Genomic DNA, 27,722 nt, shown 5'->3' with positions numbered 1-27,722 from the left:
ATAAAACAGCGTATGAACAAACCGTCTTGTCACATCTTATTGGGTAAAAACCATTTGATGGGTCACGTTTTCAAAATAGCAGACATCACTGGTCGCCACTCGTTCTTTTTATGCGTGTCAGACTTGTTTAGGATGAGATTTTCAGTTTAGGATGTTTAAGTTAATGTTGCAATCTGTCACTGATGGAAGATAAAGTCAAGGTCAAAGAGGCTTAATGATCCCTCATCGTACTTAAACACACTGATGGAGGATCCCAGCGTTTCTGCAGCAGGTTTTGATAGAAGGCTGAATGATTCTGTGACCTGTGAGGAAATATTCCAATCTTCCCCAAACTGAAAGCCCTTTGTTCAGCCTTCATTTGCTATAAACAGGCCGGTATGCAAGGTTGGAGGCTGTTTCAGAAATCAGCGTTGGGACATTAAACCCCACCTGTTGACCTTGAGCGCAAAGATAAAACGGCAAACTCCCTGCTAATGACAGCAATTTGAGGGGTTGTGACCTCCTATTACGCAGTTTAACGTTATCAGGCTGCACATACAAGGTGAAATGAGTTTTACAGAGAACAGTAGCTCCAGTTTGCTTTGTTTAGGATGGATATAAACCACATGTTAAGCTTTTAACGTGAGGATGATTTGACGACTGAGTGGCTTAATGTTGCCTACTTAATCACCTGAGCTGCTTTACATTTATCCAGACACGTGCTAGGACAAACAAGTCATTAGTTAAATATGGCACCATTTTTCAAAAGGTGACATATTCATTACTTTTTCTTTTTCCTTAAAGTCAAGGCACTGCTCAGTAAACGGTAAGGAAAGCTAAATTTACTATCCCCAAACTCGGGTGTTTTGGACCCACAAATATCCAAAATGTTCCTTGGCACTTGTTATTCGTAATATAACTGAAATTTCAAAGATGTGACTTTTATGATTTTGCCTTAGGGGTGCCATGTCTGCAAAATCTGACTGCAACAAATGCCCATAATACCAAAGACCAGGAAGGCGATGTGAGCAAACTGAGCAAGGATGGTGAGCACGGGAAAGCAAGAGCTCCATCAGATGCTCAATCCAACATCTTTGTCCTGAGGAAGATGGTGGAGGAAGTCTTCACTGTACTTTACAGTAAGGAGTCACCAAATGTTTCCCTCTGTTGACCAAGCAAAGACTTCCCTCGCACAATTCTAATTATTATTATTTATCCAAGAGAAGAGCAGAAGCTGTTTCACTTCAGGTACTTCAGGTACTCACTCCTCCTCCATAATGTGCAGGTGAGGCTGTGGGAAAGAGCAGCCTGGTCCCTGTGCCTTATGAGTGGATCCAGAAGGACCCCAGCTGTGTGGTGGCCCACGGTTTGCCTGAGGGAGTCACCCTGAAGAAGCCCTCTGAGTATGACACCAAGACACTGATGAAGATCCTTGAGCAGAGCCACCGCATCCAGTTCACAGTAAAAAGGTGAGTCTGCTGACTGCTGTCGGTCTGTTATTATTGAAAAATGCTGTTAAGGATAACAGACGGATGTTTGAATGCTTGTATCGGATTATAAAAACAGCTGTTTAACATCTGATCACTCTCAAGTGGGAAAAAAAGTTTGGCTTTGCCACTAATGCTTTGCAGACATACATATTCCATAGCTCCACAGAGGCCTAATGTGAAGCCCAGAACCTAGAGCTGCTCTCTGTGGGAGTCGTGCAGAATCTGTGTTATATATTTACAGATTTATGTGGAATAAAAACAATGCCGTGTGCCCTGTTCTGCTTCCCCGGTGGTGCGTTAGGAAACATTCCTGTGGAGCTAGATCACCCGAATTGTCCCTCGAGCAAGATACCTGTCACCCTGTAACCTGTGACTTCATGTTTACTCCATAAAACTCTATAAATAGTGGGCGTTCAGACCTATAACAGATGACAGAGTATGTGTTGTTGGGGGTGTGTTGTTTCAGACACCGCCAAGACAAGAAAACATGATTGAGGAAGCCCAGTTTGACTAATAGACCCATGTCTCTGAAGGCCTGTCAGACGTCAAAATCCTGCACAGTGGAGCCGCGTTCAACTTGTTTGTCAGAGCCCTCCATTGTTAACGTGACTTTAAAGTGAACTTTTTCCCCCCACACAGCGCTGATGTGTCTGTGAACGAAGCCCAAGCCTGGCTGCTGGGTCTTGTAGCTGTTGAAGTCAGCATTTAATTGAGAGGTCAACCCCCCCCATCAGCTTATAAACTGAGCATAATAATCACATGACAGCCAGGGCAGGACATACGCTGCGTCACAGTCCAGACCAGCGTGGACTTTGAGACTTAACACCTCATTAAACCCTAAATGTCCTCACTTACTGGCTCCATAGAAACCACCAAACATCCTGTAACCACTCAGTTTTCTCTCCAGTTTTAGTCCAGCCTCCTCTGTTTTGAAGCATAACAGTCATATAAAGACTCCTCTCCGTGTTGGCGCCGTTAGTAACAAGTGTCACATGCCTCTGCCCACGACAAAGCGGGGGTTTCCTGTCTCTACAGCTGCATATGAACATTCAAAAAACACATGCAACACAGTGGAACTGTTCTTAAGGCAGATGCTCACATTTATGTTTGGTCTAGTGGCCACGCTTTCATGGAGAAGCACGGGAATAGACGTAGAAAACAAAAACAGGAGGCCAGACAGGAAAGGTAAAATGCTGAAATGCCAAACAAACACATCATCTCATTTTATTTATCTTTTAATTACCTCTTTGAAGGGTTATCAAGGGGGTGCCATAATGGAACAGATAAACTGCCCCTACTCAAAAAGAGTTGTTGCTGCAGCGAATATTGAAAAGCCAAGAGATACTTGGCAAGTGGTTCAGTTTGCAAATAAAAAGCTTGATGTCCAGCTCTGATGTATTTACCACCCCCACCCCCCCCAAATGACTTCCTCCTTGATTTTGTCTGCGTTCAGGCCAGCAGAAGATTTGTCTCGAGAATCCAAGACCAGCACTGATGTCAATCACAACTCTTCCAGTGCCGTCATGACAGCGAGCAGCCACGGCCCGGGGAAGACCGCTCCCCAGGTAGCCGCGTCGTCAAGTCCGGCCACTTCCAGCAACTCTGTCCTGTCAAGCTTCCTGTACGGCATGCCCATGTCCTCCAAACCTCACCCCGATGGGAAGCTGGATTTCAAACCCATGTCCCTCCTCAATCTGGGCAAGGACAGACTGGCCAACTGGACAGCAGGGACAGACAAGATAAGCACATCTGGCAAGGACTGTGCTAACAGCGGTAAGATGTGTGTGTGTGCGCGCTTTGGAGGGACGGTTTCAACTATGGAATATGATTTTTGGGTTAGTTTGGTGGGTGTTAGCAGCTCACCAGTGAATATAATCGACCAGAGCTCCGTCTCAGCCTGTGCTGGGTGAAACTGAAAAGACTGCTGTTGAGGTTAAAGTCATGGTTGACATAGCACTCACAATAATGATCATAGTAATAATGAAAAGAAAAATCTTTGAATGAAAACATGTACAGCAGACAAAGTTCTTCATCCTACACCTCCAGTGGTACATTTGCAGCGTGCTTTGAAGTCAGATTATTATACCGCTCATTATTTCCTTCAAAGCAGCACTTTGTTTTACTTTCACGTGTCCTTGTTATATCTCTAAAGGAGTTATTTATCTCACAGCCGTACCTGTGTTTGAAATCCTGGCACTACAGAATGGTTTCACTCTTTATTCTGGTGCTTTTGCATCTTTGCAGTTAATTAGACATTTTATTCAAGTATTAATGAATGCTGGGGGAAATTAATTGGATATTTGGACGCAGAGAGAGCATTTAATTTGTCCTCCATTTTCAGATGAGACAACGAGACTACCTGGTGAGCAGGGTCAGAGCCCTCCTGGCATTCACATCTCCAAGAGGCTCCTCTTCTCCATAGTGCACGAAAAATCAGGTGAGTTTGAACATATCACCAGGATCATGGAGGCAGTGGGCCTCGTGTTGAAAGCATAACGAAGGTGCATCTGCATTGGTTAGTGAGTCAAGTTAGGAAACTGAGCAATCTCACATCCTTTGTGTCTGCCAACAATTCTATATTTAGATGCACGACTGAGCAATTACAATAACTTGTGAGTCATATCTATATATATATATTAGTGGCTGACAGAATATGTCGTGCTTGCTTTGAAAATCATCACTAAAGAGCAGCTTCATCTGAAGATGTCACAGACGTTAACTGCACAGGTGAAAGGCGTTCAGTGCTTTACTGACATCGTATCTCACCTAAACTGAGTAAACATGCTCAGCTTAAAGGCATCGCTGTGCTGTGGCTGCAACATTATGTCAAATGTGAAATTCTAGATGTATTCTGCATCATTGTTCTCATGTTTTCTGTAGGTAGCAGGACATATGTGGAAATAGAATTAGTAAAACTGCTGGAGGTGCCCAGGAAGGAGGCTGTGTTGGGTTTGGACAGCTTTATGACGGCAGACATGAGAGATCAATCGTCTCATTTAGCTCGTGGTTAAAAAAAAGAAAAAAAAGGCAATAAGCCTCGCGTAAATATTCCTTTAAAAACTAACTGTTAAGTTCAGACCAAAGATTCACCACGAGACAAGTTGAAACAGCTTCAGCTGCCAGTCAACACCAAAGCGAGTAGACGAGACAGCGTATCCTCTCTGTAGCAGCCGCTCTCTGAGCTTCTGTCGTAGCTGCAGACTTTTTTTGTAGCTGGATATAATTTGTAGCTTCTTGAAATATGAATGAGGGAAGTGATAGTGAGTCACTTGCAACAGTTGCATTTGTGTTATTGATGAAAAAGAACCAAAATAAAATGCGGAGGGAGAAGAATTTGGAGTCGTCTTCAGCAGAAAACCCCGGGGGCCTCTGCAGATTTGTGCCGAGCTCTTGAGACAAGACATCTCTTTTTTTTTTTTTTGTCATCTTCTCCCGTCTATTCCCGGAGCAGCTCCATTGTTTAGGGGACTTCTTCTCTGTCCATAACTCTGCTGTTTCATCCAGACGACAGTTTTCTGACAAGCGGAGTTGCAGGTGACGTCGTGAGCTGGCTTGAGTTGAAACGAGCTGATTTACGCTGCTGCAACTTTCCCCTGCGATGTTCTAAAACAGTTTTGTTTCGTCGTGAGGCTGAACGGAGCTCAGAGCTCAGACATTTGGAAAAGTCTTGATCTAAAGGATCCTTTTTTTCCAACTCTCAAATATCAATAACAGAATCAGCCTGCAAAATCAGTTGCACTATAATATGCTGTGAATATTCCAAACCAATGACAGAAGTTAAAGTCTGCTATCCCAGATGAGGATTTGTGAATTCTGTTTCACGTCTCTTCCTGTGTCCTGTGTGGATTTGCAGACTCGCACAGTAGCCAAGTATTGTTTACTGAACAAAGGCTAAACTACACTAACCCTTAACCATTAATGGCTAAGCTCCTAAAGTGTCAACAGTAATCCTATAAGAAGATTGCACTCATTTCCAAAGTTAATATTCAGTAGATGGAGAAGATTAATTTCAGATTAAGCACTACAGTGAAATAAAGCTCATTTGAATGTTAAAGCTCTAACTAGAAAATAAGCAGATCTCCGTCTCATTGTACGTGAAAGCATTGACAGGAGCTGTTTCTTGCAGAAAAATGGGACTCTTTCATTCGGGAAACTGAAGACATCAACACACTGAGAGAATGTGTTCAGATCTTGTTCAACAGCAGATACGGTACGGAAAAGCTTTTCTCTTTGCATGTTGATTCAGTTTTGGGCGTCGGTATCACACACAGGCAGCAATGTGCAAAGGTGTCTGCCTCCTCGAGCAATTGTTGGTGCACAGTGATGATTCTGTGTGCGTCTATGGATGCTGATGGATTGGGGTCAGGGCTTTGGTTTGATCATCTTTTCCTCAGTGATGCACAAGACGTGAATTCGTAACTGCTGAGTTCTGTCATTTCCAACAGAAAAATGTCTACAGGAGAGCTCAACCAGAGGAAGCATGCAGCATACTGGTCACATACTTTACGTTACATTTACTCAGGAGACGCTTGCAAGCAATCCAGCTGCAGTTTACCTTCACTGGATATTGTGTCTAAAAGCTTATTCAAATTAAGGGGGAAAATCACATCATGGCTCACGGGATCTGTTTCCAGATTTTTTTCTTTCCAAGCCCACAGCACAGATTACCATTCCCTTAAATTTTATTTTCTAATTTAGCTGGAATTATCTTACCTTCTGCCAGCCTCTGCTTGTGGTGTGCATCCCTCTGGAGGCTGCCTCTCCTCAAGCCAATTCCTGTTTGTGGAGTAACAAATGCATTAAGTTGAATAAACCACCATCACTTTGAGTTTAAGTGAATATCTTTGTAATATTCCTTCAGTAGCATCACACTGTCTTTCTAAAAAGCCTTTTTCTACCTCCAGCTGAGGCCCTGGGTCTAGATCACATGGTGCCTGTCCCCTACCGCAAAATAGCTTGCGACCCAGGGGCCGTGGAGATCATCGGCATCCCCGACCAGATCCCCTTCAAGAGACCCTGCACCTACGGAGTTCCCAAGCTCAAACGCATCCTGGACGAGCGCCACGGGATCCGCTTCATTGTCAAACGGTAACCAGCGAGACCTGGGAGATCAGTAGAGCTCATTTTGAGAGCGTTGTTGGACGTACATGTTACTGCGACGTGACTCACAGACCAGATTTTCAAGGAAATGCATTTAAATGGAAGCTTCCAAGTCTAATGAAGTGCAGTGAGTGCAGATCATAGTTTACTAACTTGCCACTTGATTATCGTCCAGCTCCAAACTACGCTATGGCACCACATCTGAAACTTTTATGTAGAACAGATTCAATAAGCAGCCACCAAGTGAGCCTGCCTATACCATCTGTCTGTTAAACGCCCGCTTCCCTCGGCACACCATGTCCCGCTGACTTATAAACCATTATTATTCACGTCCCAAATGACTTTCCCTTGCCAGCATATTGGGCTGCTCTTCCATCCATTTGTTTAAGCTAATTTAAATGAGCCACCATGTCTTGTTTGAGATAACACATCTTTTAACGAATCCTGCAGGCAGCTCATTAGTGTTAATACAATTAGGAAAGATTGAAAATGTGATTAATTCAGAATTACATCACATTCCCATTGTCATTGAGAGATGTTCCAGATGCGGGCCCTGATGTTCATTTTTGGCATTGTCTCTGTTGATAGAGTGTGTTCATTTTTAAACGAGCCCATCATTAACGCTTGGCTGCTTTCACTGAGACCAAAATTTGGTTCTCCTTTCAAGCTGCAGCCATGCTATTAATTACGCCCAGATTATATCACATGCAATAGCAACCTAATTTTATTTCCATGTTATGAGCAGCTCAGTTTCAAAATTATATGCAAATAGATCAACACTTTTTTTTTTTTTTTTTTGATACTGAAAACCTCATTGAGTGTTTTTTAAAACCATACAAGCAGTGCGGCTTGAGGGAAGTCGATGTGGTCGCCTGTCAGTCTGTCTTTGCAAAAAGATCTTGACAGGAAATTGATGAATTCCCTTCAGTGCAGCTATCCATGGTTACCAAGGGGATGAGTCACATCCCCCACTTCATATCAGCAAAGGAAATCTCACAAATTTTGACTAGATTCCCATCAGCCTCAGCTGTATGTTTTAAGTTCTGACATGTCAAAGCTAACAAGGTAATGTTAGTCCATCTCTCAGTCGCTCAGCCTCAAGCCCATTCATTCCTACTGAAGGTCACTTATGCCGCGTTTCCACCGGCTCGACTTGGCCCTACTCGACTCGACTCAGTACGCTTTAGGTAGCGTTTCCACCGGCCCTAGTACCTGGTACCAGGTACTATTTTAGTACCTCCTCGGCCGGGGTTCCAAGCGAGCTGAGTCGAGCTGACAATGCGACGTCACCAGACTGCAGACCACTGATTGGCCAGGGAGCGGCGTCACTTGATGAGTCATGAGAGCGAATATCAAACCCGCCGCTTTTAAAACCCCTGAAACAGAGACCGAGCGTTTTTATTATTTCTGTGAACGAGGTAAACAGATACACGCAAAACAAACGCTCCACGTCCTTAGTTGTGTTTGTTTGTGCCGTATACAAATTACGCTAGCGGAGTTTCGGCCCGCCTTGCTATGACGACCCCGCCCACGTTTGAGGTGGTACCTGGTGTAATGGAAACACAACTGTACCGTACCGTGCCGTGCCGAGTCGAGTCGAGTAGGGCCAAGTCGTGCTGGTGGAAAAGCGGCTTAAGGTATATAAGCCTCAGTAATTTCCTGAAACAGCTGAACACAGTAGGCTTTACCAAAAGTTACTCTAACAGGAGCGAATAGTGTGTTTGTCTGGGACTATTTTCAGTGGCACATTAATCCTCATTAATCCACTCTGCTTGAGGTGGGCAGTGCGTGTGGTATTGACTCAAAGTAAACTACAATACACATGTTCATTGAAATGAAGGAATGTGTTGCCAAGTGCAACACTGTGGCTTATTTATGTGGTTCTTGAACAACAATAGTGTTTGTGTGGCACAAAGGAGGAAGATAAGGTGCAGAGCAGAGCTACTGCAGGGTAAACCAAGAAATACTGACTGCCACTAGGAGTGAACGACGTGCCTCATCTTATTAATTATCATCTGATAATTACCACCATGTGTGCCGTTAAATAATCAGGTGCTGGTTAGCACACGGAGAATCCAACAGGTTCACCTTCCCCTTCAGCGAAAGAAGACGGGATACGATTAACGTCTGAGAGTGCGTCCATTTCCATAGTATGCAGAAAACATTAGAATACCACGGACATGTATCTCCTCATCATAATATACATTTTAAAGACACGTCAGGCTTTGGATACACAGAAAATATAATAATAAAATAAAATATCAGACAATAGACATGACCTAACATGGCCACCGTACACCAACCTCTAACAGCATTGTGTAATGGCTCTAGACTATCTGGCTTTAATAAGTCAGGTAGTGGAGTAATTATTGATGAAAGCACCCGTTAATAGCACCTTCATCACCAGACGGAGGCTTCAGAAATTCAGTCTTGATGTGGAGAAGTTTTACAGACAGGTGTGACTAAGCAGGACTCAAAGAAACGGTTGTGTCTGAAGGCTGAAACGATGATAAGAGCAGGGGAGGAATGTGACGGTGGCAGACAGAGCCGGAGTGCGAGCCAAACGGAGGGGGAAGCGGTCTGAAAATACGCTCCACACCCACACTTATTTTTAGTCAGAGGGATTTTCAGTTCAATGATAACAAATGAATGTCTCAATTACTTGATTGTTTGACTGAGACTGATTGTTTAAAGAGCAGTTAATGTGCTTAAAGAGCTGTTAATAATGTGTTCCTCTGCATGTGCAGTGTTTGCATCATGATTTGAGCCCTGAGAGCAGAAACACTCTTTGAACTCGGTGACTAATGGCCTGTTTTCCTTTTTTTTATGTTCCAGAATGTTTGATGAAAGGATCTTCACTGGTAAGAGTGTGATTAATTTTGTTTCTAATGCCATTTTCACATGCATATGAGCTCTGGCCTCATTAGGAAAACACTGCTGATCTTCTCACGCCAGTGTCTCCAATCATACTTGAAAATGTGCCAGTCTCAGAGCCGCACGGGGGAGGGGGGAGAAACTGGAAGGAGAGATGTGAATTTGTCAGAAAAATGTACCGGCCTTCTCTAGACGAGGCTAAATTCATCATATGAATAGCACTGAACTGACGTAGTATCTTTTCTTACAACATAAATGTTTTTCCAGCTTATTGATCCACTGCACCTCTACATCACAGACTTACATCGAAGGCAGTTTATTAGGTACACGCAGCTGAAAGCAATACAGTCTAATACATCAGCGCTGCGATAAATAATTCCTTCATGAAGGTTAAAAGGTGCATTTTTCTGAAATTGTTTAAGAGAGACGCTTGCGACGTCAAGCCGTCCCTCATTGATATAAATGGGGTTGAGAATATGTCAGAGCTTCTGTCTGCACCTGCACCCAGCGATCCATATTCAGCCTGGTCAATAAATACCTATCGGGGTGGCTGAAATATTTAGTTACAGGTATTTCACCTCAGAAAACAGGGTTCAAAACCCATCTGAGATCATTAATTTATTAGTTATCTTGAATATTTTAGTTTTCTTTCATTATTTTCAGTTTTCATTCGCAGTTCGCAGCATCAAAACTACTTGGTTATGTTTAGGAAAAGATGAGATAAGATAAACCTTCATTCGTCCCACGTTGGGGAAATAACAAGCAAAGAACAAGAACAACCGTGCAAAGATAAGTTAAACAACAGGTGCCTGTATAAGTAGAATATAATATAAATAGAATAAAAAAGAGATTGCACTGTAGTAGAACGGATGAAGTGATGAATTATTGCACCAGTCAGAAAAACACTATTGCACAGTAGTAGTAGTAGTAATTTGGGTTAAAATAATCAAATCAAATATAAATTTCAGGTACATGAAACACAAAGTGTCTCCTTTCCAACATACACCTGCGTGCAAACACCTTTAACTGTTGACACCCAGGAAACTGCGCTACACTCCTCTCAGTGTAACACAATCAGCAGCCTCAGAGTGACCTTAAGTTGAATCAACGCCTCCTCAACGAACTTTTGGGCTCTCCATGGAGAAAAAAAAAAAGTTGACCTTGATGACTGTGAAAGTTGAATATTGAGATAAATGTGTGAAGATGTTTGGCCGTCCGGTCTGAACACGGTGCTGGATCGAACTGTAAGACTCTTGATTCAGAGATTCAGCGACCGACGATCCACATTTAGGACCAAATTCTCATAATGTGGCTTCTGCCTGCAAACATGAAATGACATGGAATACAGTGACCGATGCAGATACTATAAGCACACATAGACATATTATATTATTATATTATATAAATCTTTGCTAAATGCAATTTTTAGCAGATTTAAAAAGAAAAAACTGGCTTTTGCTTCATGTTCTAAACATGCCAGCAGCACAGGTACTTGATGACTTATGTCTTCTTGCAGATTCAGTACGTTTGTCTTCTGTCGCCATAGAAACACACTGTGATTTTCTCGGCATTGTATACACCATATGACATTGTACAGTCTGACACCAAGGTTTTTATCGAGCCATCTCACACAGTCTGGCTTGCAGTGAGGCTGTGTGTGTGCTCTTACTGCTCAGCATGTAAACGCTCTCAACAAAAGCACACAAACTTTATAGCCTTTGTGCTGGTAGGATTTATTGCAGTGCTTTTGGATTAGACTGCCTTAGTTTTAGCTGGATGGATCTAATAAATTGGCAGCTGACTGCATGAGATAATAATTGTTGTTTGGTCACCTGATTGGTGTGCACAAACTTTGTCTTTCCAGTGCTGAGTAGAAATGAGCTAATTTGGCTCATTGCCCACGTCGAGCCTGCGTTTTCATTAAAATGAAAAATTATCAGCACCTTTTCAAAGGGAACCTTGAGTAAAATGTAATTATTTTGGTAGGATACCATGTGTGCTCTGTGTGGAACTTGGGCCAAGCATTTAGCCCCGCAATATTTGTCAGATTCTTCATAATTAATTATAGTAACCGGTGGACAGAAATCGGCTCTGTCAAGTCTTTCTTTATATATTTACACCCCACAGATGTTCTTCGCTAATGGGATGCAGTGTTTGTTTATCTTCCGTGTCTTGTTTGTTGAAGCTGCTGGCAAGATTGCAAGGGAGGAGGGCAAGCATGACCTGGGCTCCGCGCCCGAAGACAGCTTCCCTGACAATCTGAGCATCCCGCCCACCACAGCAGAGCTGGTCAGCAATCCTCACAGCAGCAGGTCAGAGCTCAGCCCACACAGAGATTTAGCAATACCCTGCAGACTTTGTTTATAACGTGGAAATAGGAGTTAGTGGCTCGCTGCCAAATTTGATTGCACTTAGAACCAACATTACTCATAGTTTGGACTGAATCTAACAGCTTATACGTATATATATATCATTTCCACTGCTACCGTGACACCAGCGGTGATAGGCTTAATTTTAGAGACAGCAGTTAATTCATATAATTATACGGCCTCATTTTAGAGGGTTCTTTTTTTTTATATCCTTTGATTTTCCTTGTTTGTTTTATGCTAATAAAGGAAACATCACTGCTTCTATCCAGTAAATCAGCTGACAGGGATGAATCAGAAATATCATGTGCAGGTTATCTCAGAACTTAGTGCTTAGTCAGTAACAGAATAAGACTGTATCCCCCGAAGGCTCTGTTCATCTAGTTTATACCAAATGTGTTTATACTAATTTGGATTTTTGTTCAACTAGTCTGTTTTTTTAATTTTAGTATGTGTATAAGTGTGGGTGTGCATGTATGTATATGTATACATAATTATATTATTATTATTATTTTTTATTATTATTTTCTTCCTTTTTTGTGCTTAGTATTATGTTATTTAGAAATATACTGTACTGCAACAAATGGCAAACTGTTTACCCTTTTGCACAAGTTAAAAAAATCGAAATAAAATAAAAAAAAATAAAATAAAAAACTTAGTGCTTAGTTAACTTCAAATCTGCAAACTTAACAAATCTCATTCAACTTTAGTGTCTTCATACTGTAAGTAATCAGTGTTGGGCTCATGGGCAATATTGTCCCCCCCCCACAAAATGGCGCATGTATTTTTAATGAATCTGTTTGAATTTTGTAGTCACCTGAGTGTTTTCTTTAATATCACAGATCAACAAGTGCTTGCGTGAGTCCCCTGGCTGACTGTGAAGCAGGTATGTGTAAAAACTTTTAGTTCGGACATTTTGCTCTCTGAAATAGCAAAAGTTTTCAGCCTCACTTATCATATTGAGGCCTTAAAGCGATGTGAAAAAGTCCTTAGAAGTCTCCGAAGTAAATTTTCCCGTCATGTTTTTGCAGTCCAGTCACTTCAAACACATTCTATCACCTACTTAAATCTGTTTAACACTGCCATAAAACACAGTGCCACACACTGATGGGAACCCAGGCAGAATGAACCGTTCAATCCCCGCAGGTCCTTCAGGAGATTGCATTCCTTTGAAAAGGATTAAAACAGAGCCTCCAGATGGGGAAATCATTCAAGTTACAGTGCCAGGTAAGTGTGCACACCCTCGGTAGCCATTAGCCGTGAAAATAGCTCACTTCTCAAGTTATAAACACAGCGTCCAGAGATGTAGTTTTCAGAGATTATCACTTACACAGCACAGGATGGACTATTAGACTTTTACACCTCTAGATTGTCTTCATTCCTCGCTGTCGCTTCCCGTCTGAAGCCGTGCGATCTAACTCTGCGTAATTTAATTTTGCAGACTTCAATAACCAAAAACTACGCACAATAATATCAGTAAACTGCACAGTCATAATCAAATCACACTTTATAATCAAATCAATTTATGATAATTTGGCTTTAAAGGAAAATACGCATCCGGGCAAAGTGTGGTGCTCACTGGTGCAGGTAATTACAATTAGATATAATAATTGCTGAGAATCACAGTTGCAGTGAGGAGAGGACACACTCACACATAGTCGAACAGGCCATACAAACAGTACAGGAACCTAACGCCTCCCTTTAAGGGCGACTCTCTGGTCTTGTCTTTGTCCAAAACCGATGATCGTATCATATGTTTACAAGCTAAAACCAGAAATACAGGAAACATCAAAATGCCACAGGAAATATTAGCAAATTTGATATTTCCTGTAGCTGTCTTGTGTTTATAGCGCAGCACAGCGGAGCTTGTAAAAAGCCTGTGAATAAAAAAAAAAAAAAACTGTCTCTCTGCAGATGCTGGTACGAGCGGGGAGGAGCCCAGCGAGTCTGTGGCTGAGCCGGTGGCAGCGGCAGCGTGTCCCGTCACAGCCTCGCCCTCTGCTCCCTCTGCTCCCTCTGCTCCCTCCGCTCCCTCCGCTCCCCACCACCCAATGGAAAACCACGCAGGTAACCTCAGCCCCCACCTACATTTCCTCTACCTCCCTCCCTCTCACCGCAGCTCCTGGAATGCCAGCCCACCGATGCCGCCCCACACTCTGGCTGTTTGTTAGGGAGCTAAATAAGCTGCCACATGTATGAAAACATTTTTCTCTTTTCCTTTTTCCTCCGCTCTCCCACTTCCCCCACGACCAGACCTCTCTAGCCACCAGTAGCTACAACCCCAACCTCAAGAACCCCCCCCCCCCCCCCCCCCCCCCCGCCCTCCCTCCCCATCTCTGGCCTACCGTGGCTACTCTCTCCTCCCAGTCTTACAAATACTGGCTCTCATCTGTGAAAGGCACCATGTATCAGCTGCAGCCGTTTTTTTGTTTGTAAAATCTAACTTTTGCCATTTGTGCTGTTGAGACTGCTGCATTGTGCTTGTTCCCAGATGTTGAGTCACACAGTCCCGTAGTTCTGCTGCCCAGAGTTAGTTAATGTATTAGAATAAAACCAAACTGCTCCTTAAAGATCCTCTCAGTACTCCCGAACCCTACCTCCATCTAACACAGAGCTGTTTTAGACTGACAGAGCTCCCACCTTTTGAAATATAGGTGATTAGAGTAAGGTCACCAAGACACTTGAGTAGACTGCACTCTCTTTCCAAACCACACTGGCCTCATTTATCACGGTTTATTGTTAAAAAAGTGTTGGTCCGTCCAGAATTCAACCCTGTTTTCTTACTTGTCTGGTAGTTTTGGTTTGGTTCTGAGATTTTCTGTCAACACAAACACCACAAATGAAATTCCAAGCACCAAAGCTTCGCTCACGTGTTGATTAAATGACCTTTTAAAGCCGTCCTGGGCAAAAGAGGCATTAGGTACAGGTTAAAGGACGGCTGAGTAAAGGTCAGTGGCTTGTTGGGATATTTCCTGTGCATAAAACTACTCATTAAAAATGTGACTTTTGCTTTTTTGTAAATTAAATTATCAAATAAATGAGGCATTTTTTAAAAATATGTAACAGAGAATGGAGAAGTCTACTCAATGTGATCTTGGACTTGGCATACAATGCTTTCAGGAGGCGTTTTGTTTTATTTTGTTGATTTGATTGTGCTTTATTTAAGTTTTCTTTTCTTTCACAAATGACCACTAAAGGAAAGAAAATGAAGGTAAGTGCAGCAAATGTCACATTAAATGCCGTTAAATGCTTTTGTTGCTCATTTTCATTCTGTGTAGTAAAGTGAGATTTGGCCGAAACGTAATAACGTAATAAAATATCTAAATAACACAAAGCTGAGCGATCAAGACTGAGACTCAAGAACAGAGTCTCAGCAGTCAGTGATTCCTTACTCTGACAATTACTTTGTCACCAACAGACCTGAGATCACATTCGAACATTTAAAATTATAATTCCACTCATATTTTAACAACAACAGCAATAAGAACAATCTTTGTAACTGTGTTTTTCAGTAGAAAGAAACAATTAAAACTATAAAAATACACTCATTGTAAAGCACAAAGGGAGTAAAAGTCGGGGTTAAAAGAATTAAAAAGCAGAAAGCAGGCAGCTCAAGTGAAACCAAGAAAAGTATGTTTAGAGAGGAGTCTTGTACGAGCACATTGAACCAGTCAGCCTTATTTCCTCAGGCAGGTCCTTCCTGGGCCCCGGGGCCCTGACGGTAAAGGCTTTGTCCCCCTTTAGTTTTCAGCCTGGAGTCTGGAAGAGACAGAAGAGCTCACAGGGGACCAAAAGGTCCAAAATAGAAACTGGGGCCTGGCCATGAAGAGCCTTTAAAGTCATAAATCAGATCTTAAAATCAGTTCTAAAACAAACAGGGAGCCGAAGTCAAGAGGCCACTTGAGGGTTCACTGGAATAAAGTAATGTGTGTGAATGACCGACGATCAGCTGTGTTAGCCTGAGACCATAACGAGCTTAACAAGCTTTTTGACACTGCTACGCTGGAGTAAAGTCATCGGAGGGAGGCTGAACAGTCCTTCACACGACGCTCCGTTCCCAGCCCGTTGTTGTTACGACCGTTCAGGTCTGCATGTTATTTGAACAGGACAGACTTTGATGTCTGTGGGATGTTTCACGCTGTTTGACAGTACAGTCACGCCTCCTCGGCTCTCATCAGGACCCGCGGCGACTCTGTTGAGGTTACATCATCTTTCCAGGTCCAGATAAACCTCTCACATAACGATTGTCATAAAGTGTGTGTGTGTCCTGAGGTGTGGCCGTCTCTGAACATGTACCGAGCTGCGGGAAGACTCTGCATTTGAAAGCAGTCCAAAGATCAAAGCACCGTGCAAGCAACATCTACTACCTTAGTCAACTTTATCATGTCTTGCATGATATAGTAACAGCAGTGGGCGACGTGGTTGCAGCAAATATCACAGTATTAATATGAATGTGGTCTTTAATTCTATGTATCACACATCCAGCAGTCGTAGGCAAAGAAAAGGACCAAAGTGATTATTGTATTGTGTTCTACTGTTTTGTATATTTTACAAATGTAGAACTTTGTACTTAACTTATTTTGTTTGCTTAGTTTTGTTTAACTAAGTTTGTTTGCTTATGAATATGAACCTAAACAACTTTGCCGTACAGTAATGCCATATGGTGACGATACCGCTGGATTATTGCAGCTGCATGTGGTAAACAAGTAGACATGAGCTTTTGAATTAACAAGTTTTACAGATGTGATAATTACTGCAAAAAAAACCCAAAACAGTTGAAAATGTTTCACTTTCTGCTCGTTAACAAACACTGGAAATGTTTTTTTTTCTTTTTGCGAGCTCAGTAAAATCATCAAGATATGAACATCTGCAGTTTTTGTCTTTTACCTTTTTTACCTGAGTAATATATCACACGGTTGAATTCTTTGTTCTGTGGCTGTTTGAATGCAGCGCTGCGTTTTCTGCTCCTCTCATGTTTTTCTTTCATCCTGCAGCTGAAGCTCTGTCACCCAGCGCGGCCTCCCAGAGCATCAGAAGATCCTCTGAAGGTAGGCTGGACTGACTCACTCGGTTTGCTTTGCTAAATCCAGTGCGTTTCGCCTTTTGTTCCATCACTGTGTGCAAAATATTATCTTGCTGGAGAGGCTGACTGGAATTAAAATGAAATAAAACCATTATAAGCCTTTGAACCAGACAGGCCCCTTTACGGAGACTCCACACGGAGCCTTAACTATGAGAAAAACCCCTGATATGTTCTATATAAAGGCTATTTTCCTACTCCTACTAACACGGATCATACAAAATGGAAAAAAAAGTCATTTGAATTCCCTAAAATCCTGCTTTGACTTCAGGTTCAGCACAGTTAATTTGTCACATCCATTTCTTAGCCCCGTTTCTGCACCCTTAACATTCTTCTTCCTTATGTGCATTTGTTATGGTCTCCGGTGATTAATACACCGTGCAGTCAGTTTGTCATTACCAGGTCAGCACTGGGCAGGTTGAATTCATCAAAGTAAAGTTGCTGTGGGGGAAAAGTAATAACGTTCACAGGTGGGAAGACTCCCACTAACCGAGCTCCCCTCGTGTAATAACTCTCTTTTGATGCTCCTGGCGTAAAGTGGTTTTCATATGTTTGACTCATTTAGCAGGGAGTTTGGTGGAGGACATTGGTGAAATGATTCTTCAGCTCCGGAGACAAGTGGAGAGCCTCTTCAGCATTAAGTACGGTAAGCTACCTGTAGTGGTGGAGCTTAACCCTCATTCACACGAGCTCAGGAAGCAGCACTGGGCCCATTCTTTCACACACACCTCACCGCTGTACGGCAAGTGAATCGTTAGTCTTTTATAGTCCAGTGGAATATTAATATTGTAACTTTTAAGTTTTTTTTTAATAATTGAAGACATTGGAATTAGTCTGCTCAGTGTGGGGCAAATTGCAGAGGGGGGGGGTGAATCTGAGTTTAATATCAGAGGAGTTTAAGCAAAGAGGGAGCAGGTATGAGCAGTGCTGCCTGTGCACAAGTGTAGTTTGCTGGTTAAAGGTTCTCTAATGTCAGTCAGTGTTTGGGTGCAGAACAAACCAGCGACAGAGAGGCGGTGAGGCTGGAGGATAGTTATAATAATAACTAATCAGGAAGCACAATGTAAACAAAGGGCACTAGATTTGTCTGTTTGAATCTTGGGATGCAAAGATATGATGTTATTTTAGGAAGCCAGGATAATAAGGAGTGGTGAGGTGCTGGTCCTGCTTAAGTTATTAAGGGGAATTAGAGTTTTTTACTACTTTGGTCCTCTTTTCTTCTCTTTCTGTTGGTTCTGATAATATTCTGCTCACCACAGTACCTGCTAAGATCTGGGAAACACAAGGAGCTCGATGTTAAGAAGGTGTAAACAGACACTTTAGCCAAATTATACAAACCACATCGTTTGGAGGTAAAACTGACAGCAGCCCAAACTGGAAATGTGAAGAAAAGCATCAGGGGCCAGTTTAACCAGGATGTTTTCCTGCAAGTTTGTTTATGTCTGATCGTCTGCCTGCTCATGTGTCTTCTTGCAAAATAATTTCCTGAATGAATAAAGTTGATCTTATCTTATCTTATCTTGTTCCACCTGTTTTTATGGATGCTGCCATATTCCTTCATCCCAGTTAACTGATTGAAGACAATGTTATTATTACTGATGGAAATGATTCAGGTGGCATTCACCTGTAATTATTCTTTAATACCTCTTAAATGTACAAGACGTTCAGTTAAGTTCAGTGCCTCCTTTGCCTCGTCTTCAGCTGACGCCCTGGGCCTTCCTGAACCGGCCAAGGTACCCTACTCCAAGTTCCAGATGTACCCAGAGGATCTGTACGTCACCGGGCTGCCGGAGGGAATCTCCCTCCGAAGGCCCAACTGTTTTGGAGCGGCCAAGCTGCGCAAGATCTTGGCTGCTAGCTGTCAGATCCAATTTGTCATCAAAAGGTCAGAGCGCACAAAGCGAGTGTTAAAGTATCCTGGATATCATTTCCTTTATTAACACAACATCATTATTCATCACTTTTTGTGGTAAACAGCTTTGTTCTCAGACAAGGAAGTGACACTTTGATTTAAGCCTCCGTCCGCTGCTTTATAAATGATGTAAATGTCTTTTTGTTTGTCTGCAGGCCTGAGCTGTTAACTGAGCAAGTAAAACAAGAGATGCCTTCCATTCCCATCTGTGATGCAGGTGTGTGCCTCTCTTATACTCTTATACTTATACTTCTTATACTAGAAAGCCTTGTCACCGAGCTAGGAAGGCCGTGATACTAGTGATACTAGTTAGACTAGTGATACTAGTGATGTGCGGGTCGACCTTAGCTGAGTTATCTTACCAGTAAAATGACACTGCAGTGTTTTTGGGGTCATTTTCTAGTAACTTTCAGAAACATTGCATGCAGTAGTTCACCTTCACCTTCTCCGTGCCTCCCTCAAACACACACACACACACACACACACACACACACATGCAGGAGCAGCTGTATCATCAGTGGAGTGTTGTTCCTTAGTGCTATCAGTGCCTTTTGTTTACACCGCCAGCGTAATGCATTTGTGGGCCGAGCCAGGTTGGGTTCAGATGGTTGATTAGCGCGTGTTTTCCCGCCTCGAGCGTGCGGATGGGCTCTCATGACGGGCCGGGTCAGTGCAGGTATTAGAAAACCGTGACCTGCACATCACTAGAGGATAAACTGGGATCTTGTTCAGAGAAGAGTGCATTAAAACAAGAGCAGCAAACACAAACACTAACATTAGGAAGCCCTATGTATCCACCATCTGGAGCCTCATAATGCAGGTTTAAGTTGCTGTTTGCACTCTTCTCTGCATGCTTGAAATTATGAGGTCAAATCCAGTTCATGTGCTATTTTTAAAATGGCTCTTCTGTAGGGGAAAAAAGTCCTTGCAGGGATTTCCTGCAGCTATCTCTACCTTTTTATTTGTGACAAAGCTCCGCTGCTGGAACGAGGAGCAGCTCTTGCCGTTTGTTGTGTTCAGTAAATCTTAAGAGACGACAAAAACAAAAGTTTAACCTTTTAACTGTTTTTTCCCGTAGAGCTGGATGCCAAGGACACAACGCCAGTGACGGAGGATGCTGCAGCTGTATCCAAGAGACCTGGATTCTCAGGTTCATTCAGATTCTAATTTCACCTGTAGTCACCACTTTGAAGCTTCCATGTGTGGCTGTGTGTTGTTTAAACATAAATCAGCTCTGAGTGGAGACGTTTATCACCCTCCCCTTTAAAATGAAATGGTGAAAAGTGCTGCGTCTAAAGAAAAAACTCTCTCTCCAGAGTGCTTGGAGTCCAAGCTGTCCAGGATCGACCTGGCCAACACGCTGCGAGAGCAGGTCCAAGATCTGTTCAACAGGAAGTATGGGGAGGCATTGGGCATCAAGTACCCCGTCCAAGTGCCTTACAAGAGGATCAAGAACAACCCGGACTCGGTCATCATCGAGGGCCTTCCCCCCGGCATCCCCTTCAGGAAGCCCTGCACCTTCGGCTCCCAGAACCTGGAGAGGATCCTGGCGGTCGCTGACAAAATCAACTTCACCATCACCAGGTGGGAGTCGCTGGTCACATGACCGCTTACTCATGTTCTGTCCCTCCAAGGAAGTGAAGGCAACTCTGATCGCACAACTCATCATGGTCAGAACATACGTGATTGACAGCCATATAATAAATGTACTGTAGATAATAATAAACATTTACAATGATTCAGCCAAGACAGAAACACACTGACACACTTGGACTGACAACAACCATCAACAAGTGATGAGAATGTAAAAAATGAAAAATTAAAAAAAAATTAATTGGCTGTGATTTTAATAAAAATAAGGCAACAGATTAGATTGTTTGTTTTGTTCAGCCAATAGTCCAAAACTCATTATTCAGCTTAAAATCACACACAGAAATAGAAAGTAAGTGTCCAACTACTCATTTTTGAGAAGCTGCAGCCAGAGAATCTTTGATATCCTCGCTTGATAAACGTCTTGTAGAATGAGCTGATTACAAACATCAGTGGTGATTTGAATTTCTGTCATTTGAATAAAGTTGTTTGAGCCAAAAAGGAAAAACTAGAAATGTTAAAAAAAAGAAAATACACAAGAAACGTGTCGATACTTTGAATCATCGTCTAACTTTGCACCAAATGTCACATTTTGCCTCAGAGACACCAGAAAGGATCCTTTTTTAACTCTGATAAGGTCCAAACAAACACTAAGTCTCAGCTGTGCACTGACTGAAACCTTCTCAAACCTTTTTTTTTTAGATGTTTGCTTTAGATGTTTAACATAATCATATCAATTTATGCCCTGCAGACCTTTTCAAGGACTTATTCCAAAACCAGGTACGTCTTTCATCATAAAGTCTGACAGCTCAAATGAACGTCATGTAATAATGTGATGGAGTAATAATAACGATGATATATAATTCATTTTTTATCAGCACCTCGACGTGTCACTTTACTAAAGAAGGCCTACGCCTCGATAAGTGGTGAGTACAAAGTGTTTTACTCAGACGTTTATAGACATTTTACTGTGACTGCTTAATGACCAGAGTTATCGGTGACTGATTGTCTTCACCGGACAGATGATGACGATATTAACCGCATGGGGGAGAAAGTCGTCCTTCGAGAGCAAGTCAAGGAGCTGTTTAACAAGAAATACGGTAAATATGCTCAGATTCATGTGTGATCTCTTGTTTTCTTTTAAAGATTTGCATGTTGTGTTGATTTAAGAACACATATATTACATATTTAGAATTATCTGTCAAGTGCAAACAAATAAAAATTGAACGTCACTTCAGGTTAAATACGTGAGCAGCACAAGAAAAGTAAAAAACACCTTTTATCAAGACTCTAAACGCACAAGCTCAGCAGTCATTAGAATAATTACTGTCATACATTCGCCTCATTTGCTCCTCCGGCTGGTCGACCGGAGCGCAAGAACGAGTTAAAAGGAAACGACACACTTGTCAAACCTTTAATTTTTCAGTCAAAGTCGTGACTTTTACACTGGAACATTTGCATTTATTTCATTTAGAACAACCAGCATCTGTTCCCCTGTGAGCAGCTCTTTAAAAACCTCATTCCTGCCTCCTTGTTGTGTGTGTGTGTGTGTGTGTGTGTGTGTGTGTGTGTGTGTGTGTGTGTGTGCAGGTGAGGCTCTGGGCTTAGACCGCTCTGTCGTGGTCCCGTACAAGCTAATCCGCGGCAGTCCGGAGTCTGTAGAAGTTAGTGGCCTTCCAGACGATATCCCCTTCAGAAACCCCAACACCTACGACGTCGTGTGCCTGGAGAAAATCCTTCAAGCCGCAGATGAAATAACATTCAACATCAAGAGCCAGCTACAGTGAGTGCTGAGACACCTAAATATTCAGCAGCCGCCGCACCCTTCAGTGAGAGTTTAGCGTTGTGCTCCTTGGTAGTTAAGCTCATTATGGTTTATTTATGCTTTGGATTTAAATGCAGCCTCTGAGATGTCAAAGAATAAATTTCCCACTGAGCAGAGAATGTAAATAATATGAAATAGTGAACAATGTTTTAATGTTGAAGCTGTGATGAAAGAATGGAGGCGAAAAGAAATCTTTTTAGTTATGAAGTGAGTTATTTTTTATTGTTTATGTTGCTTCGTCGTCTGAAACTGCCGTCTTTTCTCTCTCTCACAGACCTTTTGCAGAAATCTGCAGCCAATCCTGTAACACAGGTAGGTGTGTTAGCTCCTGGTGTTAGCCGAAGCACAGCTGTGTGCCGCCGAGCCGCACCAAACTTAAAACCATTTCCGTGGTCTCCCCAGTAGGAACAAACGCCTCCACCAATCGACGAAAGCGCAAGAGGGTCCAGGAGAGCAACCGAGTACCTGCCTCGTCCGACCTGGGGATATCAACCAATCAGATCCCAGTGATGGTAAGACAGGAGGGGTTACCGTTAGCGACGCCATGAGCTAAACCTTCCTGTTCAGCTTCAGAGGAATCGTGCAGATAGTTTTTTAGTTGTTGTGACTGCCAGTGGGCAAATACACTTCCTTTGTGATGAATCTACAGTAGTGCCACGATTTTACATTTAAATATCCATCAATAGAAGCCTCAGTCTGGAAGAAACAAGAAAAAAGCAATTTAAAAAACAATGGACTGACCATAGTTGACAGGAAGAAAAACACACAGCGATATTCTCTGACAGAACTTTAATGCTTCTCTCAAAATGTGGGAAGGTGATTTATAGTCCAGATGTTACAGTCCAGATGTTTGATCAGAACAAAGACAGGACAGCAGTCTGACTGGAAACAGTTTAATTCAGTGTTTGTTTAACTGTAACTACTTATGGCGCTTTTCCACTAGTACCGACTCGACTCGACTCGACTTGGTCTTTATGGTTCTCCACTAGGTGATAGTACCTGATACTATTTTAGCACCTACTCAGCCGGGGTTCCAAGCGAGCTGAGTCGAGCCGACAATGTGACGTCACCAGACTGCAGACCACTGATTGGCCAGGGAGTGATGTCACTGGATGAGTCATGAGAGCGACTCGTTCACAAGAATCAAACCCTCCGTTCTTAAAACCCTGGAAACAGTTTTTATTACTTCTGTGAACGAGGTAAACGGCTCCACACAAACCAAACGCTCCAGGTCCTCAGTTGTGTTTGTGCCGCATACAAATTACAATACAAACGACCCCCCCACCTTGAGGTGGTACACTACAGTCGAGTCGAGCTAAAACTGTGTGATGGAAAAGCGCCTTAATATTAGAAGTGCATCCTGAGACGAGGTCAGCAGCCTGTTTGTGCTAACGACGGCGCTGTGACTGACTGTGCTCTCCCGCTGTCTCCCTGTGCGTGCGCCTGCAGCAGTGGCCCATGTACATGGTGGACTACAGCGGAGTGAACGTGCAGGTTCCCGGGAAGGTCAACTACTGAGGGACGACCCTGGGCCGCGGCAAAGGGACGAGAGGAGGCGTTCGGTCAAAGTGATGTTCGTGACGACACTAACGCTTTGTCAGAGCGCTGAAAACTAAACGATCTCTCCGGACTGAATTTAGAGAGCTTGAGGTTGGACTCTGCGAACGACGTCCTGAGTGTTGAGGAGCAACAGAATGTATGTGGATCAAAATGTCGCTTGGCTTGTTTTCTGTCTCCTGCCTCCACACAGTGCCAGCAGGACAGCTACCGGTTCCACGCTCTCCTTCCAACGCCGACCACGGCAGTAACATTGTTTTCTACCAGGCTAGAGTCGTGCTATCTGCCCTTACATTTGCATTAAGTGTCCATCCACTGAGTCGTGTCGGATCCAGCATTTGGTTGCAATGTATTACTGACAAAAAAAATGTCTTTGATAACGATCTGGTTCCATAATATTCAGATGTTTGTACTTTTTATTTATTATATTTATTGAAATATAACATTATGTGCAGGGATGTAAAATACATTATTCTGTTATACAGCTCCTTGAGGAACTACCACAACACTAACAGCACCTACAGGTATCAGATAGGAGCAGCAGCAAAGAAGTGTCTTCATTTGGAACAGGAGGAGACTGAATGGACTGGAGGTTTGCCTCAGAGGTAGAAGCTGTGCTCACACGGCGGCAGTAAACACAAGACCTTCAGCCAACAGCCTCTTTATGTTAGCACCACATTAACAATATGTAAAATATCTCATTTAAAGTCAGCCTGAATGTATCATGTAAAGGAAAGAATGGTATGTTATTCTGCGATGACCGTCTCTGGACTAACGATATTTAATATGCTGTACCTTAACGCCAATTAGGCCTTTGAAATAAAATGTGTTGCCTTGCATTCTCTTATTGTCGAGGTGCCTTTGTACGGAAGTCTGGAGCGACTGAAGTTTGTGTGTCGAGCGACCGGGATGTGAGTTTGTTTGTTTTTCATCGGGTTTGGTTTGAAAATGAAGCAGGTCAATAATCTCTGTCCGATCTTTGATTACTGATTATATGATGAAAAAGAAGGAAATCTACATCAACTGAGCTCACTAATGACGGGCACTTTGTCTGAAACGTTTACAAAAGTTTGACATCCTTTCTTTTCTGCTTATTTTAAGGTCTTTTTTTTGCTTATTTTAAGGTCTTTTTCTGCTTATTTTAAGGTCTTTTTTGCTTATTTTAAGGTCTTTTTCTGCTTATTTTTAAGGTCTTTTTTGCTTATTTTAAGGTCTTTTTTTTTTTGCTTATTTTAAGGTCTTTTTTTGCTCATTTTAAGGTCTTTTTTGGTTATTTTAAGGTCTTTTTTGCTTATTTTAAGTTCTTTTCTTGACTATTTTCAGGTCTTTTTTTTTGCCTATTTTAAGGGCATTTTTGCTTATTTTAAGGGCATTTTTGCCTATTTTAAGGGCTTTTTTTGCCTATGCTAAGGTCCTTTTTTGCTCATTTTAAGGTATTTTTTGCTTATTTTAAGGTATTTTTTGCCTATTTTAAGGTCTTTCTTTCTTTTTTTGTTGCTTCCTGTCTTTTTTTTGTTGCTTATTTTAAGGTCTGTAATTTCCAATGAAGAAATAACTCCACTACGGCCACCGTTGGCTAACGTTACGCTACATCGTGCAGTTTACAAAGTGAACCTGGTAAATTTAACATTACTGAGCTAAATTGTTGGTCATTTTTGAAACGTGTGGTTTCAGATAGTTTCAGCTAAATCAGTTAAAGCCCGACTTTTTTTATGGGAACGCAGTAAAAATGCACTTTGTGGCTCCATATATGATTTTGTGCTTTAAGATTCATGGAGGTTTTAATCAATGTGTTATCATATACAGATATATTTAACACAAACTAATGTAACTGTTGTGTTTGTATGAAATAACCCTGAAGCCAACGCTTGTTTAATCCATTTCCTGCACAGTTTTCACTACAAAACATTCTCCAAACTCTTGACATGCTCTAAAAACAGGCCCCATAACACATTCGAAGCCTGACGGGCTACGACAGTTTGCTCAGCCGTGCTGACTTTGAAACAAGTGTTCGTTTCCAGAAAATCCCTGGAAAAACTCCAAGTGTTGGAAACTCTGTTCTGTAGTTGTCAGTTTAGCAGGTACAAGTAAAACTAATGCAACAGTCCTGACATGAATTCTTCCCCCTGAAGGTTTTATGTTCAGTTTCTGTTGATTTCAGTTTGAATTAGTTTTATTGAGATGTTCGTGGCAGCGTGTGTGTGTGTGTGTGTGTGTGTGTTTCATTCCCAGGAATCAACAGGAGTCTTTTAATCCACATCCAGAAGGACCAGATCAACAAACAGCATCATCACTGGACTCAGAGACGTCTACACTGATTCTCACCCCCCCGTCATCCATAACAACTCCTCCTCCCTGCTCAGGTACCTTGAGCCCAAAGTGTGATTGTGCACGTAGGAGATAAAGTGAAGTTCCCTGCCAAGCACACGCTCATTCAGCAGGAAGAGGCTGAACTATAAAGGCTCATTTTAAAACAGCTTATTACCAAAAGCAGCAGGTTCCTGCATGAACACACAGATTTCAGCCACAGAAAGTTAGAGGAGTTTTAGTATTCTGATGTGTGTCCATATATCACAGCCACTACCTGCACTTTATCACCACTTTTCTTACTACTGGGCGACACACACGTATATATTTTATATGTATTTATTGTTTTCTCATGTTTTTATATGTGCATTTATTTTCACACTTTGTAAGACACCTTGTTTTTGACACTGACACTTTATTTCTGTCTCTTCTGTTGCTGTAATAGACTTTATTTATCCCACATGGGGAAATGTACTATCTTATCTTAGCTCAGGCCACTGTCAATCAAACCTAATATAACACAGTTACTGATGCACTTTTAATAGTAGTAACTCAGGATGAATTTGTCCAAACTTTAACTTTGATTGCTGCATCTTTAGTCATGAATAATGATGTTTTAAGGACGTAGTTTATCCACAGTACCTCACTGATCACAGTTTTTTTGTGCTGTGGTGTGATGTTGGGCTTTCTGACATCAAGGGAAAGTGATGAAAATATTCTAAACAACTGATGTTGATTTTTTTGTTCTGTTTAGGAGGCTAAGATGAGTCGTTCTGCTGCCCCCGTCCACAGCAGGACTCCTGCTGACGGCCATTTACTGTAAGTAACAAACCAACCGCGGAGAGGAGCCTCAACTATCCCTCTTAGATACGAGCAGGAAATAAATATCATTACTATTCTTCATGTTGTGATATAAACACAGTTTACAGTATTCTTACTGGCTGCAGATGACAAATATAACACATGTACAGAGTTTTAAGACATTTAGGTGAACTTTTCTAGCAGTACAGACGCTGGATGACTGGTTGGCGCTCTGATATGCACTGAAACTGTGAACTGTTATTAAGATCTTCTCCGGCTGATCTGTGACGCTGCAGGAGCCTCTACTGATCACTAGAACAGCATATATGAGTTTTAAATAGAATTTTCTCCTTCATATTCAGGCATCTTATTTACAATTATATAAAAAAAATAAATGATTTGTGTTTTTGCATTCAAGAAGATGCTAAATTAAGTGGAGATTGATAATTTGAATATAGCATAGCATAGAATAGTACAATATAAAAACAGTATAATATAATATTTATGTATATACACATAGAATATATATTTATGTATGTGTGTATGCATCTATGTCTATATCAGAATCAGAATCCCTTAAATAATCCCCAGGGGGAAATTGCTTTTGTTACACACGGAATAAGAATAAACTTGATATGTATAAATATAATGTATATATAGAAGATGCATCAACCAGCATCAGTGGGATACAGAGGCCACCTCAGCTGCATCAGGACCAGAAGGAACAGTCAACAAGGGGTTAAGGAATATCACTATATGATCCCACTAAGTGGATGTAAACTTGGCTGCAGCATTGTTGGAAGCACAAACTAAAACTCAGACATGATTCATTTTGCCATAT

The 27,722-nt window shown here is 42.0% G+C and overlaps 1 protein-coding gene across 1 annotated transcript in view; it reads left to right on the top strand.

Annotated features, from left to right (window-relative positions):
- gtf2ird1 (GTF2I repeat domain containing 1) overlaps window positions 1-24,612 on the top strand; it is a 32,184-nt gene extending 7,572 nt beyond the window's left edge. Inside the window, exons 4-27 of the mRNA XM_070843822.1 lie at window positions 939-1,118; window positions 1,265-1,448; window positions 2,923-3,242; window positions 3,811-3,906; window positions 5,596-5,679; window positions 6,374-6,557; window positions 9,405-9,430; window positions 11,629-11,755; window positions 12,652-12,695; window positions 12,956-13,036; window positions 13,724-13,876; window positions 16,804-16,857; window positions 17,455-17,535; window positions 18,591-18,774; window positions 18,957-19,018; window positions 19,880-19,951; window positions 20,118-20,385; window positions 21,143-21,171; window positions 21,270-21,317; window positions 21,414-21,491; window positions 21,982-22,174; window positions 22,491-22,528; window positions 22,619-22,728; window positions 23,666-24,612. Coding sequence (XP_070699923.1) covers window positions 939-1,118; window positions 1,265-1,448; window positions 2,923-3,242; window positions 3,811-3,906; window positions 5,596-5,679; window positions 6,374-6,557; window positions 9,405-9,430; window positions 11,629-11,755; window positions 12,652-12,695; window positions 12,956-13,036; window positions 13,724-13,876; window positions 16,804-16,857; window positions 17,455-17,535; window positions 18,591-18,774; window positions 18,957-19,018; window positions 19,880-19,951; window positions 20,118-20,385; window positions 21,143-21,171; window positions 21,270-21,317; window positions 21,414-21,491; window positions 21,982-22,174; window positions 22,491-22,528; window positions 22,619-22,728; window positions 23,666-23,734 — 2,765 coding nt within the window. The 3' untranslated portion in view covers window positions 23,735-24,612. The remainder of the gene's footprint in view (window positions 1-938; window positions 1,119-1,264; window positions 1,449-2,922; window positions 3,243-3,810; window positions 3,907-5,595; window positions 5,680-6,373; window positions 6,558-9,404; window positions 9,431-11,628; window positions 11,756-12,651; window positions 12,696-12,955; window positions 13,037-13,723; window positions 13,877-16,803; window positions 16,858-17,454; window positions 17,536-18,590; window positions 18,775-18,956; window positions 19,019-19,879; window positions 19,952-20,117; window positions 20,386-21,142; window positions 21,172-21,269; window positions 21,318-21,413; window positions 21,492-21,981; window positions 22,175-22,490; window positions 22,529-22,618; window positions 22,729-23,665) is intronic.
- Window positions 24,613-27,722: the final 3,110 nt, after the last annotated feature.

Source organism: Pempheris klunzingeri, chromosome 14, assembly GCF_042242105.1.
Source record: "Pempheris klunzingeri isolate RE-2024b chromosome 14, fPemKlu1.hap1, whole genome shotgun sequence".
Taxonomy (NCBI): domain Eukaryota; kingdom Metazoa; phylum Chordata; class Actinopteri; order Acropomatiformes; family Pempheridae; genus Pempheris; species Pempheris klunzingeri.
Note: the sequence above shows the minus strand (reverse complement) of the source record. Positions and strands in the feature narration are given on the sequence as shown.